This window comes from Primulina eburnea, chromosome 9, assembly GCF_022965805.1.
Source record: "Primulina eburnea isolate SZY01 chromosome 9, ASM2296580v1, whole genome shotgun sequence".
NCBI classification, from domain to species: domain Eukaryota; kingdom Viridiplantae; phylum Streptophyta; class Magnoliopsida; order Lamiales; family Gesneriaceae; genus Primulina; species Primulina eburnea.
In genome coordinates this window covers 33675842-33690161 of record NC_133109.1, presented here as the reverse complement: position 1 = coordinate 33690161, position 14320 = coordinate 33675842, and the positions used below count along the sequence as shown (strand labels likewise).

General features: G+C 35.7%; 3 protein-coding genes and 1 long non-coding RNA gene across 5 annotated transcripts; all 4 read left to right on the top strand.

Annotated features, from left to right (window-relative positions):
- The first annotated feature begins 1232 nt into the window (after positions 1–1232).
- LOC140841912 (probable pectin methylesterase CGR3) lies at positions 1233–5515 on the top strand. Of its 2 annotated transcripts, none has more exons than XM_073209643.1 (7): positions 1233–1379; positions 2272–2410; positions 2710–2749; positions 3174–3212; positions 3840–4214; positions 4410–4465; positions 5006–5515. In XM_073209643.1, exons 2-7 carry the CDS (start codon positions 2288–2290, stop codon positions 5180–5182), a joined length of 810 nt encoding a protein of 269 aa, XP_073065744.1. In that variant the 5' UTR covers positions 1233–1379; positions 2272–2287; the 3' UTR covers positions 5183–5515. The 2 variants fall into 2 exon arrangements, with proteins under 2 accessions (XP_073065744.1, XP_073065745.1); XM_073209644.1 differs by having other exon boundaries at positions 1248–1379; positions 2281–2410.
- Positions 5516–5891: 376 nt separating this feature from the next.
- LOC140841908 (protein trichome birefringence-like 13) lies at positions 5892–10048 on the top strand. Its single transcript, XM_073209636.1, has 6 exons — positions 5892–6376; positions 7109–7286; positions 8144–8284; positions 8815–8935; positions 9048–9182; positions 9682–10048. The coding sequence occupies exons 1-6, from the start codon at positions 5977–5979 to the stop codon at positions 9943–9945; spliced, it is 1239 nt and encodes a 412-aa protein (XP_073065737.1). The 5' UTR covers positions 5892–5976; the 3' UTR covers positions 9946–10048.
- A 641-nt stretch (positions 10049–10689) lies between these two features.
- On the top strand, positions 10690–11403 carry LOC140840624 (basic form of pathogenesis-related protein 1-like). Its single transcript, XM_073207804.1, has one exon. It carries the CDS (start codon positions 10724–10726, stop codon positions 11213–11215), a length of 492 nt encoding a protein of 163 aa, XP_073063905.1. The 5' UTR covers positions 10690–10723; the 3' UTR covers positions 11216–11403.
- Positions 11404–11820: 417 nt separating this feature from the next.
- Positions 11821–13306, top strand: LOC140841907 (uncharacterized). The gene is made up of 2 exons (XR_012120277.1): positions 11821–12113; positions 13028–13306. It is a non-coding gene; the product is annotated as an uncharacterized lncRNA (long non-coding RNA).
- The last annotated feature ends 1014 nt before the right edge of the window (positions 13307–14320 follow it).

The window sequence follows — 14320 nt, the reverse complement described above, 5'->3', positions numbered from 1 at the left end:
GAGAATCCACACATAAAAATATTATTCTCTCTTTTTTATATTTTACAATACAATATAATCATATTTTTATCGAGAATTGTGTGGTTGTCGTATACTAAAAAAATGAGAAATATATGAAACAAAATCGGAAAAAAATTATTTGAAAATAATCATTTATGTAATATTATAAATTGCAAAAAAACAATAAAACATAATTAAAAAATGTTTTTTTTTTCCTTTTTCACTCTACTCATTTTAATTCCTGATCTTTTCTTTTGATTCAGTGTTTGTTTTTCCTTTGAGTAAATGCAGTTACTGTCTCGTCTCATGAGCAAAAATTTGTGTGAGACGATCTCACGAGTCATATTTTGTGAGACAGATCTCTTATTTGGATCATGCATGAAAAATATTGTTTTTTATGCTAAGAGTATTACTTTTTATTGTGAATGTTGGTAGTGTTGACTCGTCTCACAGATAAAGACCCGTGAAACCGTCTGATAAGAGACCTACTTTTTTACATGTCAACGATTACATTTGTGGTTTGTTCTGATACCTACACATAATCTTGCTTATTTGTAGTTTTTTGTGAATTTTTTTCATTTTCTGATCCTCGCAATTGAGCTTGAAAAGAAGTGTATGTTTTTCCTAGATTGGGTTGTCAAGAGGAATGACAGATATTGTTTTCATCATTTTTTTATCATTTATTTTCATTTTGACAATTTAATATTCTGTAAATCTGAAACTTAACATTTAGATTTAAAATTACAATTATGTATATCTTATCGAGCAATTCTGTGCATTCTTTCACCCAGCAACCAATAAAATATGAAGTCACATCTTCAAATAATATAAGCTTTGCTGATATGTCATTGCTGATGGATACTTATAAAAATTCACTTGAATTATAAGTATATATTTGAACATAAATACAAGAATTGAGAATATGATGTAACATTTGCATCATTTGAACATGTTGCTTTTGCAATTTGCACAACTTTTTCATATGTTGTTTTATTTATCGCTTTGAGACCATTGGTAAATGCTTTGTACCATGAATTCATTTACGTGAAAAGGATAATTATATATGGATAATAAATTTATTTTTCTGCTTCGCTGCATGTTGGGTTTTGTCACATTTTTTTGTGAATGTTGACTGCAAATTTGTAGGGCTTAATTAATTAGTATTCCACTCTGAATTCAAGATGAAAACTCAATCCATTCTCATTTATTTATAAAATAATTAATTCATTCGTGAAAATGACATCAACAAAACGGATAAATAAATTATTACAGCTCACAGAATAGAAATCCCAGTCTTTGTCCGTCATTTGAGCTAAAAGTAACGCAGATCTAGATCCCAATCCAGTTCTTGGCTCCTGTCTCTCAATTTTGCATTTTAGGTAATGTCCAGTAAATTAGTTGGTATTTATTAAGATTTAGGGTTTTCTTAGTTATTTGTTGAAAGTATGACCTGATTTTCTGTTTTGGGAATAGTGGATCCGTCTTTCAGATTATTCATGGGTACGATTTGATGTTAAGCAGTAAATTGTGTTCATGAAGTATTTGCAATGAGTTGGATCTTCTTGCTGCTTCAGACTCCCGAATTAAAGAGCTGAAATAAGTGGATACTTTCTCGTTAACTATTTGTGAATATGGAAAGTTATAGAATGTGATTTATTACGTGGAAAAGTGCTGTCAATTGATGTCACACTAAGTTTTATTTTATTTTGGGGAACTTTTCAATTTTAGAAAAATTATATCCTTCAACGAGGAAGTATCTCGGTCCACCTCTAATTGATTGATGCACAGTACGTTAACTGATTGATGGATTATCGACGGTTTTGTATGACGATGGGCCAGTATCTATCAACATGTTGGCTACTTGGAATCTAGTATGTTAGCATTAATTGTGTATGGTTACTAATTAATAACTTCTTTTTTTTTTTTTATTGAAATTGTTATGTTGTGTAATGTATTGTAAGCATCTCATTTAGGAATTTCTTGTTTTTGTGGTTCTAAAAAACTTTGTATGTGTTGGTTCTAAAAAATTTGTATGTGTTGGGTTATTGAGTTAATAGTAACTTTGGTATCTTGGTGGTCTCTTTTGTTTTTTTTTGTTTTTTTTTTATGTTTTGAGGCATGGTGGTTGTTATTACAAAGGTCATTGTGTTTTAATATTTGTCCAAGGGGTTGGTGAGCTTTTGGTTAAATGATAGTTTTGTGTGTTTAACTGTCTTTCGTTTTCCATGAAGGGGATATTATCTTCTCATCATTAAATCCCAAATGTTGCAGGTTTTACAGGTATAAAATGATGTCGAGAAGGCCGAATACTTCTCGTCGTCCCGTGGAGAGTGTTGACATTCCTTTTGTGGGTGCGTTTCACCCCAAATCCCGTCTATCTCCTATGTTATCCATAGGACTTTTTACTGTGGTAAATCTGGGTCTTTCACTGCGAATTATTTTTGACTTATTAGCATGTTTGTTTATACATTATTTATGCACAATGCATGCATAATTCACAGATGTTCATACGCGTCCTAGACATACAGTCCCACTCCCTCATTTCCACGCATATAGTGAATTTGTATTATGCAAGTCATAAAGCATATGGTTAAAGGAGGCTTCCCATTTTTACCTAGTTGCGAAGTTTTTCTTTGCTAAGACCCAAATCATAAAAATAATTATTTGATGTAGTAAGAAAATTTATCCATTGTCTATTTTGATTTTCAGGGAGCGTTTCTCATTGTTGGTTACATCATCAAAGGCTCAGGTACTTTATTGTGTTTTAGCACATGTATGTATAGAGATGATTGATTAGGTTGGCATATTCTGCTTGATAATGGGTGAAATTCATCCATGAACTGATTACCATTGGATCATTAAATATACATAGAACCTACCAATAGTTTATATAGGATGCCACAAGCATTTCTTCTGATCTGGTGGTAAGTAGGAAGTGAACTCCGTCCCATTCAGTGTGGCATAAAATAAACTTGATTACAAAATGCTCCACATTTCCGTGATTCCTAGTTGTAGGCTGGACTTTTTTCCCCCCTAAGCAATTTCTCTAAATCATATGATAATGTAGGAAGTCCATCAAGAAAGAGAACATTAATATCTCCGTTAATGAAGTATTTCTATGACAAATGAAAGCATAAACTTGCGGAGTTCACTCATATACGTTCTTTTGACAGGTGGCGGGGCTGACATAGCTGCTTTAAGTCGACTGGATGGTAAACTTTTTTCTCTCTTTGATTGATGAATGTGAAATGCTATGTTTATGAAGTGAAGTCATATTAGTTAGATTTGATTGGTCCTCCCTTTACTTTAACAAGCATGAAAGTTCTTGCGAAAGAAAGCTCACTTAATTTATTTATTCCTTAACATGACTTTTCAATGGATTGAGGTTCCTCTATTTATAAGTCCATTTCTTCATACTCGCAACAAGTTCAGCCAAATTCATTCTTAGTTTTTAGTTGTAATGGTGAATCCCGTGGTAGTTAACTCATTTCTACTTTGATATACTAAAAGGGCCATTCTATGGGAAAGTTCGTCATACTTATGATATTCAGAGTGGATTGATATCCAGTTCATGTGTATCTGTTCTTTTAACTTGCATTTGACACTTAAAAATTCATCTTTTTGATATAGGAAAAAGTTAACTACTTTGTTCATTACTTTTTGTTTATGATTTTTCGTTGCTTTTATGATCTGGGTTTAGGATAATTATGGTCTCATATAACCCATTTCAGGCACTACTTGGCCATGGGGCCATCTTTGTCTGGGTTTTTTTTATTATAAATAAATGAAAATTAACTGGTGAAATGAGGAATATTATTTTTTGAGAATTGTTCATGCAGGTGGTGTTTCATGTACACTAGAATTTACAAGATTACTACCTTTTCTTAAGAAAGCATATGGTGATAGCATGCGCAAAGTGTTGCATGTGGGTCCTGAAACATGCTCAGTGGTCTCTCAACTATTAAAAGAAGAGGATACAGAAGCTTGGGGTGTTGAGCCATATGAGTTGGATGATGCTGATGGAAACTGCAGGAGTCTGATGCACAAAGGCATCGTCCGTGTGGCTGATATCAAGTTTCCTCTTCCTTACAGGCTGAAGTCATTTTCACTTGTCATAGTGTCAGATGCATTGGATTACTTGTCACCCAAGTACCTTAACAAGACAGTTCCAGAGTTAGCAAGGGTCGCTTCTGATGGTTTAATTATATTATCTGGTGAATCTCTTGAAACCTTGACTTCTTATATTCTTTTACCATGTTTATATGTTAGTTTATTCTCAGAAATTGCTTGGTTTTTTTAATGGCTTCATGTCTATGTTAGTGGTCTTAACTTTTGAAAGGTTATGTGAGTTATAAGATGTTTCCCATTCCTTAAAAAGTGTTTTTGCTCGTTTTGATGTTTTGATGCAGGTTACCCTGGTCAACAGAGAGTTAAAGTGGCGGAGCTATCCAAGTTTGGTCGCCCGGTAAGTGCATCTATCTTTTACCTTTTTATCTTTACTCAATGGTAGTCGTACATATAGCTTATGTATACAAGATATGAATCTTGTCTGGTTCATTGAAAAATTTTACTGCTGGTAGACAAGATTGTATTACAAGGATGCTGCAGTTGGTTTGATATGTTTTCTTGTGCTGTCATTCGGAGCTGATTTTCGCATTGCTTAAATTTAGGAGAACTGAATCTACCATAGAGCATAAGTTGGTCTTATTTCTTTATCATCATCATTATATATTTTAAACCTTAGTTCCAAATTAGTTTGTGATTTGTTCTCTCGTCTGTATTATGTACTTGAATTGAAGTCCAAGTCATTCTCAAATATTTTAATGCGCACTTAATAATTCCGCGCCAACTTTATTTTCACCGCAATTGATCTCCCGTAACCCACCCCTGGATTTGTTCATTATGCTCAATCTGCTCAGTGCCTGAAATCAGTTAGTTACATCTTCCCACATATCAAATTTCTAACTTCTTAAATGACAGCATCATCTCGATATTTCTTTGCCAGGCCAAATGGCGAAGCTCGCCTTGGTGGATACGGTTGTTCATTCAGACCAGTTTAGAAGAGAATGAAACTGCTACCAAGAAGTTTCAGCAGGAAGCAACCAAGAAATCTCTCAAGTCTTCTTGCCAAATTTTCCACCTAAAACCATTGCATTCAGTCTTTCACAATATCTCAATTTAATTTTGATTTTTTTTTAACATGGCAAGAAACTAGGTTTATATTGATTCTCAATATAAAATTACCACTAACGAAATCTGGGTTACATTTTATTTTTGTTTATAAATTAATATACGTGACACTAATCTTCGTGGGGTTACAATTTTGTTGGACTTGATAATGTACCATCAAACCTATTTGGGTTTGAGACACTCGAGCATCCTCACATGATCCTAGTGAATATGGCCTGGCCCAGGCTCACGACCAGCCCATAAATAAGTCTCATTGTCCTGTCAACGAGCCCGCCCGGAATCGGCCTGTTTAGCGTGTCTCAGTGGTCTGCGAGTCACTTTTTTTAACAAAGGACAATTTGCATTTCTATCATTTATATTCGCTATTTACAATTTTAGTTATTAATTTTCTCAAGTTATATATTTTTCGAATTTTAACAATTTTAATTATTTTTAATAAAAAATATGCGTTGACGCAAAATCAACATCAAGAATAAGAAAAAATATCAGAATTGTCAAATATATAAAGATAATAGACTATGATCGAAATTTCAAATAAAAAAAAATTTAAAATACTAAAATTAAAATTTTAGAAACAAATGAAAATAAATCTATATTTAAATAATACAATAATACAAATATTTTAGAGGTTTTCTGAAATCTTCAATAATCAATCCACTAAGTTGCACATCAGTGGTAAAAACTCGTGTGAGACGATCTCACGAGTACGCATTAGTCTACTGAGAGTACAGGATAAAAGAACCACAACGTACTAATGTGCGCCGGGTCCGCACTTCACCATGTTCCATGGCCACGAGAGACCCTCACTCGAAGAAATCCGCGTCGAATTCCTCGCTCGCATCTCGACTCCTCATCACTCTCTTATGCCTCGCCTCGCTCTGCCTCTGCTTCTCTCTGTTCCGAAAAGACGCCGACTCGCCGCCTTTAACCGCTTACTCTACGGTGCTGGATAAGACTAATGGCAGCTGCAACTATTCGAATGGGCGGTGGATCTACGATCCGAAAGTCAGATCACTGCCTCGATACGATCACACGTGCAAGGAGATATTCAAAGGTTGGAATTGCATTGCCAGTAAAAAATCCAACGCCATTGATATTCTCAAGTGGCGCTGGAAACCCCATCAGTGTGATCTCCCGATGTTCGATCCTCTTCGATTCCTCAATGACTTCCGAGACATCAATATAGGTGAGTGTTTTTCTCACCTTTTCTTTTGTTTCAGTATTTTTCAGCTGGTGCTTCATTGTGAGCTCGTACATTTTCAGTTTGCTATGTTTCCTTGCCGTATTTTATATGGTTTGTATTACACTTTCATTTGTGTGTGTGTGGACTGTGGATTGTGGACTTAGCTACTTTGTATTGTAATGCACAGTCAGAAAACGTGCTCAAATACGATGCATTTTGTTAGTTTATATGTAGACTTGAGCTGCAATATTACTTGAATGAATAGAGATGAATGATCTGGGATTCTGGTTATGAAACTGGTTGCCAGGAATTGTGATCTGCCTGAAGAATTTATTTTCAGACAGCTTCCGAGTTTTTTTTATGTATCTAAATTATTAAGACATAGTTCCTACGAATCCTACAGAAACAACAAACGGGCTCCCCAGTTTGGATGCCTAATCTTGACACCAAGGGATTACACTATATGGATTCAGGTTAACATGGCTCCAATTAACTTTAAATTAATTTTCCTTTTGTCACCTAATAATTTATGTTCTCCTGTAGTTGAAATGTGACATGTTGTATTTTTTTAAAAAATTCATTTTTACTTCTTTCCCCGATTTCGTATGAAGTACTGGCATCACTGTTCTCCATCTTTTTTCAATTCTCCTCCCATCCATGAATTTGGTCAGTTTCCCATGTGATGATTATATAATGATGATGAAATTTCAACCTGTATAATCTTAAATAATGCAGGATTCATTGGGGACTCATTGAATCGAAACATGTTTGTAGCACTTTTCTGCAATTTGAAAAGAGTATCTGGTGAGGTAAAAAAGTGGCGTCCTGTTGGAGCTGACCGGGGTTTCACTTTCCTTGAGTACAACATGACCATTGCCTATCATCGGACAAATCTCCTGGCCCGTTATGGTAGGTAAGCCAAGTGCAACACCTCTCATATAGGTATTGCAACTAACAAGTGAATGCACTGGTGATGACCGATGATGCATTTCTTTACAACCATCCACCATTTGTAATATATATCTCTCCCTGCCATCGAAAAAATTTATATATTCTTTATTTTAATCGGAATATCGGATCAACAACATTTGTTTTCTTACTGAACATGAAATCCTAACTGTAAACAGAATTGGTGTAAAATACTAATCCAATGAAACTTTAATTTTATAGATTTATCTCATGTGGGATCAAGACACAATCACTTGCAATTTTAAGGAAATCCAACGTGGAGTATAAGATCTCTTATTCGGTTACCTGTATTCACATTTTTCTCTAAATTTTCTTTTGAGTATTGCATCAGAATTTTTTATTTTGCATTACTTCTTGGCAAATTAGGAGTCTTTTATCTCTTACTAGAATTGTGGGTTCGTAGTGCTGTAGATAAATCCTTACTGCTGTAGATAAATCCTTACTGCTGTAGATAAATCCTGCTCTGAGAATGCATGAAAAACATCTCGCATTGCTGACCATTTTTTCTGACACTGATAAATTTTAATACTACGCATTGAATCTCCTAGACTTTATTCTTCGTCCTTCCTATATGCCGGTTGTGAAATGCTTTTCGATGCCCAGATTTGTTGTGACCTTGTGTGCTTGTTATGGCTTTTTAGATCATCAGATAGCGTGCTCTTATATTTCGTCCATGCCATTATGATCTGAGTTATGGAAAACTATATTTACTTTTGGGCCTTTGGCTATTCGATTCAAATTTACTTGTACACATTTTTTCACAATTTTCACATAAAACTTATTTGTATATAAATTTTGTAGGTGGTCAGCCAGCAATAGTAGTGGCATGCTGGAGTCACTTGGTTTGAAGGAAGTCTATAGAGTTGATGCCGATCTACCAGAAGGAACGTGGGCTGAAGCTCCAAGTTTCCATGACATACTTATCTTTAACACTGGACACTGGTAATCTATGTTCTTTGTGGGTCTCTTATGTGTTGAAAATATAGGATGCTGCTAATATTCTTGTAGCTATTTTTGTGTTATGAATCTGCTCCTAAGGCTCCAGGCTCTTTCTTTGCTTCTCGCACATTCTTTTCCGAGAATAGAATTAACTATTTAAAGATGTCTTCAAACTTCCACGTTCCTTGCCTGTTCAGTTTCTTCGAACCTTCAAGTATCATGGCGGCCGTGCTTAGTTTGATGACATATTTTTTAACAATCAGTAAACAAATGGCTGCTCCTTTCACCATATGGATATAAGAATTCAAGTCACATTCCCTAGATTTCAAAGATAAATGACTGTGATAGTTTGTACTGTTTCCTAGTTTCAGTAAAGTTATTCCGTCTTTGTCTTGCTGATCTTTAAATACTGTGGCATCTTTCGGTAGTTGCAGTTGGTCAATGACCTTATCCTTTCTTTTCTCACGTTCTGCCAGTTTTCAATGAATTGTTGTTGATGGTGTTGGATTTTCTGTCTTCTTTGCCTTTTGTAGGTGGTGGGCGCCTTCGAAGTTTGACCCGGTAAAATCACCTATGCTTTTCTTTGAAAATGGTTTGCCAGTGATTCCTCCCATCCCACCTGATGTTGGCCTTGATATAGTCTTAAGGCACATGGTACGAACCTTGCTTCGCTTTCAGATACCTTAAAAATTTAAGGAATTGTTTTATCTTCCACATTCTTTCTGGCATGAAAGCACAATGAATATCTGTGCCTTGTCTTTACCAGCTATCATATGTGGAGAAAAAAGCACGTCCAAATGCAGTTCTTTTCTTCAGAACACAATCACCGCGTCATTTTGAAGGAGGTGATTGGGATCAAGGTGGTTCATGTTCACGTTCACAACCTCTGTTGCCGCAAGAAGTAAGCTTCTCTACATGCTGCTTTAGATTTATTTCCGCCAGATTGATTTCCACACTCATTTGTAAAATTATTTCATCTATTTGATAGTTGTGCATCGTAAATGATCATGCTACTGCTCTATAGTATGTTAGACTAAAAAATTATGTAGTTTTTGTTGGGAGGGATTGGCGGGGATAATAAGAGTATCATTGCGAATCTCTTGTTTTACATGCATTACACTAATTGAATCTTACTACGTTTATCATACATTGATTAAATATTCATCAGAATCATCACGTACCTTACTATGAGACACATGATAAAAGAGGTTGTATTTATGACATTTAACATTTTCTCAGTGTGGTAGAAGATTTATACTGTTAGGGATAGCAACATTTATGATCTAAAAAATACTCATTAAAGTTTTTCTTTTTCCTCATATCAAATGACGGAACTGCCTTATTTTGTTCTACCCATATCCATTGTTATGTTTAATCAGAATGTCCTATTCTGTGTTCAGGTTGAAAAAATTTTCTCTATAGAATCCAATGGAACGAATGTGGAGACGCGACTTGTAAACAAACATCTGCACAAAGCCCTTGATAGCTCTCGTTTCCAGTTACTGGACGTAACACATATAAGTGAATTTAGAGCCGACGCCCATCCGTCAACAGCGGGTGGGAAAAAACACGATGATTGCATGCATTGGTGCTTACCAGGACTTACAGATACGTGGAATGACTTGTTTGTTGCTCACTTAAACACCATTAGAGTTCGAAATTGAATCAGTTATCACTGCACCATTTTTGGACAATATATTTTACATCTGATTTTAGTTTTAAGATTATTTTTCAAGAAAAGTATAGGTATGGTTTGGTTCCGTTTAATACATTTTTTTTTATCGGGGGTTCCATTTAATACATCGATAGAGAGAACCCTATATCATTTGCGATGGAGAAATGTAAGATAAAATCCCATTTAATATTATTTTTAGATATTTATTTTTCGCACATATTTCCTATCAATTCACAAAAACCTCACTAATTAATAAGTGGTTAAATGTTAGTAATTGCATATCATAAAAATACGAGAACTCACATTATCTAATGGTATTGGAATAGAGAAGAATCATATACTAACCCGCTTTGACATACTCAACACAAGAAATTAAAAATTTAATCGATTTTTGGAGGTTAACTGTATCGATTCCAGATGACGAATTCAATTAACGTGACAAAATCCTAGACTTACGCAACACGTACTCCTATGCTTTTCTTTTAGTAAAGGTCGGTGGATACAGAAGTGGTGAAATTCACAGGGCCTTGCCTCTACATATGTCCAAAGGGAACGTTTTAGTAAGTTTATGGTTACTTAAATTCTAATTAATTCGATTGCATCTTTCCACATGCCATCACACATATTTCAATGCTAAATATGGTAATATTTTATCATACAATATATCCATAAAATTAGCTATAAATAGCCAATAGTAATGCTCACATCCTCATCCAAGTCCTAAATTCCCAAAACATATTGTATTACCACAAAAAAAAAACATTACAATGGCCATGCATAAAATCTCCATTTTCATCATGTTTTCTGTAGCTTTATCTTCCCACATGTTTCTCTCAAATGCCCAAAATTCGGCACAAGATTACGTTAACGCGCATAACACGCCCCGTGGGCAAGTGGGTGTAGGAGGCGTGACTTGGAACATAACGCTAGCTAACTATGCACAAAACTACGCTAACCAAAGGATCAGCAACTGTGCTTTAACTCACTCGAATGGACCTTACGGCGAGAACTTAGCGAAAGGTAGCAGCAGCACGTTCACCGGAGTGGCGGCGGTGAATTTGTGGGTGGCAGAAAAGCCATACTATGATTACACTTCGAACTCGTGCACTGGAGGGAAGCAGTGCTTGCATTACACTCAAGTGGTGTGGCGCGACTCTGTTCGGATTGGGTGTGCCCGTGTCCAGTGCAGCAATGGATGGTATTATGTGGTCTGTAGTTATGATGGCCCAGGGAACTGGGTTGGGGAGTGGCCATATTAAGTAAAATGTTGCTAAACATGGTTTGAATAAAAAAAATATAACAATAATAATATAAATAAATTAATAAGTAAATATTGTCCCAGCCATCAACCAATTAGTCCATTGATGGGATAATTGGTTTTCCCTCAACTGATATCTTGTACTCAAGTAGTAGAAAAAGTTTTGTTGTGTTTGTGTTTGTGTTTGTGTTTGTGTTTGTCCTGATTAAGCCAAAATCCTTCCCTTTGTTTTAGTGGGAGAGGGAAACAAGAAACATGTGTATCTTCATTGTGTTTTGTTACATCTATAAAAAGTTTATATTTTATCTTTGTAATGAGTATGTATATATACACACACACATGAAAGAAGATTTGTGTTAAATTCAATATTAGGTAATTATATCGAACCGAAATATCCCAATAAATAAAACTGAAAATTTTGAAAAGTAACCCTTTCGAGTGTGTTCAAATACACTTGATTAAGTTAATTTTCAAAAACAAATTGACCATGTAAATTTTCAAACTATCCTCGGTTAAAAAAAAAACCGAGTTGAAATATGAACAAAAAAAAGTTTCGACAAAATCAAGCAACGTAGCCCGTAAACCGGGTTCATTCAAATTGCCAAAGCCAGCAGGTGGCATGAAAACACGCTCATCCTCAAGTCTCAACTGAGCTGCAGAAAAAGTGCAAAGTGACTTGTTGCCATTACAAGAGTGAACCAGATTTCAGAGAGACACATAGAGAGAGAGAGTGGAAGAAAGCTGTCAAATGCCAATTCAAACACGCACTCACACGCACCAAATCAATACGATTTTCTTGCTGCATTATTTCTTGGCCTTAATGCTGCTTTTTCTTGTTCAACAACTCTCGAGTTATTGTACCTGTGCCACTGCGCCCTTTTTTCCCTTTTTCTTTTCAGGTATTGCTTCTATTTTTGAGTGTATTATCTGTTGTTTTTCTGTACGAAATGCATTTGCTGTCGTTGTTATGGACTTTTTGATGGGTTTTTGGGTGCTTTAGTAATTTGCTGTAATTTGAGGACTTTTTGAATTGGGTGTCTTCGTTTACTGCTTGCGTATATTGTTTCTTGAAATGGGTTTTCGTAGCGACTGTAAAGATTTGTTTTTTTTTACTTGAATGGCTTCGGCTCTTGGCTCATCAGTTTGTTAATTGCTGGGGAATTGTCAAAGATTGAGTTGAGTTTCTCCTGCTTAACAAGGAGCATGGCCTTAAATTAGAGGCGACTTTAGTGCACTTTGAAATTACAAAGCGTACGATGCTTAAAAAAATTTATCCCGAATTTTGGAATATAGTTTTCATTTGGCAGGTGGTAGAATTTCATGTGGATTCAGTTCCCTTTTTACATGTCTCCTTGTGTAAAGCTGCTTGAAGTAAAGATATAGGATATTATAATCTAATTTGTTACGACATGGTTTTGTGTGCCTTTTGGTGTACTAAAATTAGATGCAGCAGTGAGAATAGAGATGAAAAGAGGTTTTTTTTTCGTCTGAATTCTGAAAATCCTAGAGTTGGTTTCCGCAACCTTTCTTGAAATTGTGGAAGAATCTGTGGATAAACGTGTACTTATGAAACCGTTGGTACTGTAAGATTTCTTTCCCAACGTATTATACCGAATCAAACTTGCGGACCTCTAACCATTTTCCATAACAAGAATTTAATCCACCAATGTTGTCCTCACAAGAATTACCTTGAATTCCCAAAATTTTAGCTCCCCATGCTAAATGAGGCTCTCTTGTTTCAGAATGATGTTAGATCATTCGATGCATATAAGGTGCTTACTTTTTTTAATGAACTCTTACTATGTTTTGACAGGTTTGATAGGTATTAGCAGCGAGAAAGAGTATCAAGAGAATAAGGGAAATTATCATGTCCAGACAGTCGCCGAGTAGGAACCAGAGATCCAAGGGGATCAAGATTAAGCAAGTTCTTCAAATTTGTTTGTTGGTTGCTATTTGCATTTGGTTGATATACCAAGTCAAACATTCCCATGATAGGAAAAAAGAATTTGACGAAAGTGATGAAAAAGTGTTACTTCGTAGAGGAGGTACTAATGATATGATTAAACTCGGAAGAAAGGACATGCACACGCAAGTGGAAGAAATTTTCTCCAAGAATGCAAAACATGATGATGAGCTGGAAGAAGATGAAGAGGAAGAGGAAGACAAGAATGAAGAAGATGTGCAAGGAGAGAAATCGATTCGAGGAAGTGAGAATGAAGGTCTGGGAGGCTAAGAAGAAGAAATAGACGAGCACGAACGAGAGAAGTTAGAAACACAAATTAATCGAGAAGAGGATTTTGTTGACAATGAGGAGGGGGAAGATAGTGATGACCAAGAAAATGAAGAAAAGTATTCTGAAGACAGTAAGACTGATGTCTCTGTGGAGGATGTGGATCGTGATGGAGATGATAGGAGTAGCCATGAGGCACGTGAGGAACATTACAAGGCGGATGATGCTTCAAGTGCTGTGACTCATGATACCCAAATTGATAGAGAAAACTCGAGTGAACACCTTGATCTTGTCTTAGGAAAGGGAAAAAAAGAGCGTAACAGTGAAGAAACCAACACATCTGAGAATAGAAAAGAATTAGGTTCGGAAAATGGCAAAATGGCTAAAGTGAGCAATGGGTCAGATGTAACAGTCAAAGAAACTTTGCTGGGCAACTCCCAGAATGGATCGTTTTGGAATAACACACTGACTGAAGGGTCTCATCATCGTTTAGATGTAACTAACAGCTCAACTGAGGTAAGGTTGGGGAATCGTAGCTCATCCTTGGGGAACATAACAGAGAGCTTTTCTGATAATAGTATCAACGGCTCTATTTCCACGATTTCTGCTGAAACCAAAGGCATGGATTCAAAGTCTGAGGAGTTCTCAAGTGCATCAAATGATTCAGATTCTTCTGAATCAGTAAAAATCAATGCCTCAGAGGCTTGGATGGACACTGGTGATGGTAAAAATGAAATCTCTGATTCCAGAATGCCTGAAATATTTGAGGAAGTTGAACACGACCTGATTCATTTCTCTGATACATCTAACTCTTTGGAGGATGAAGACGTCCCTGCGAATCTTGATACACTGCTCCATGGGATATGGAACCAGGGA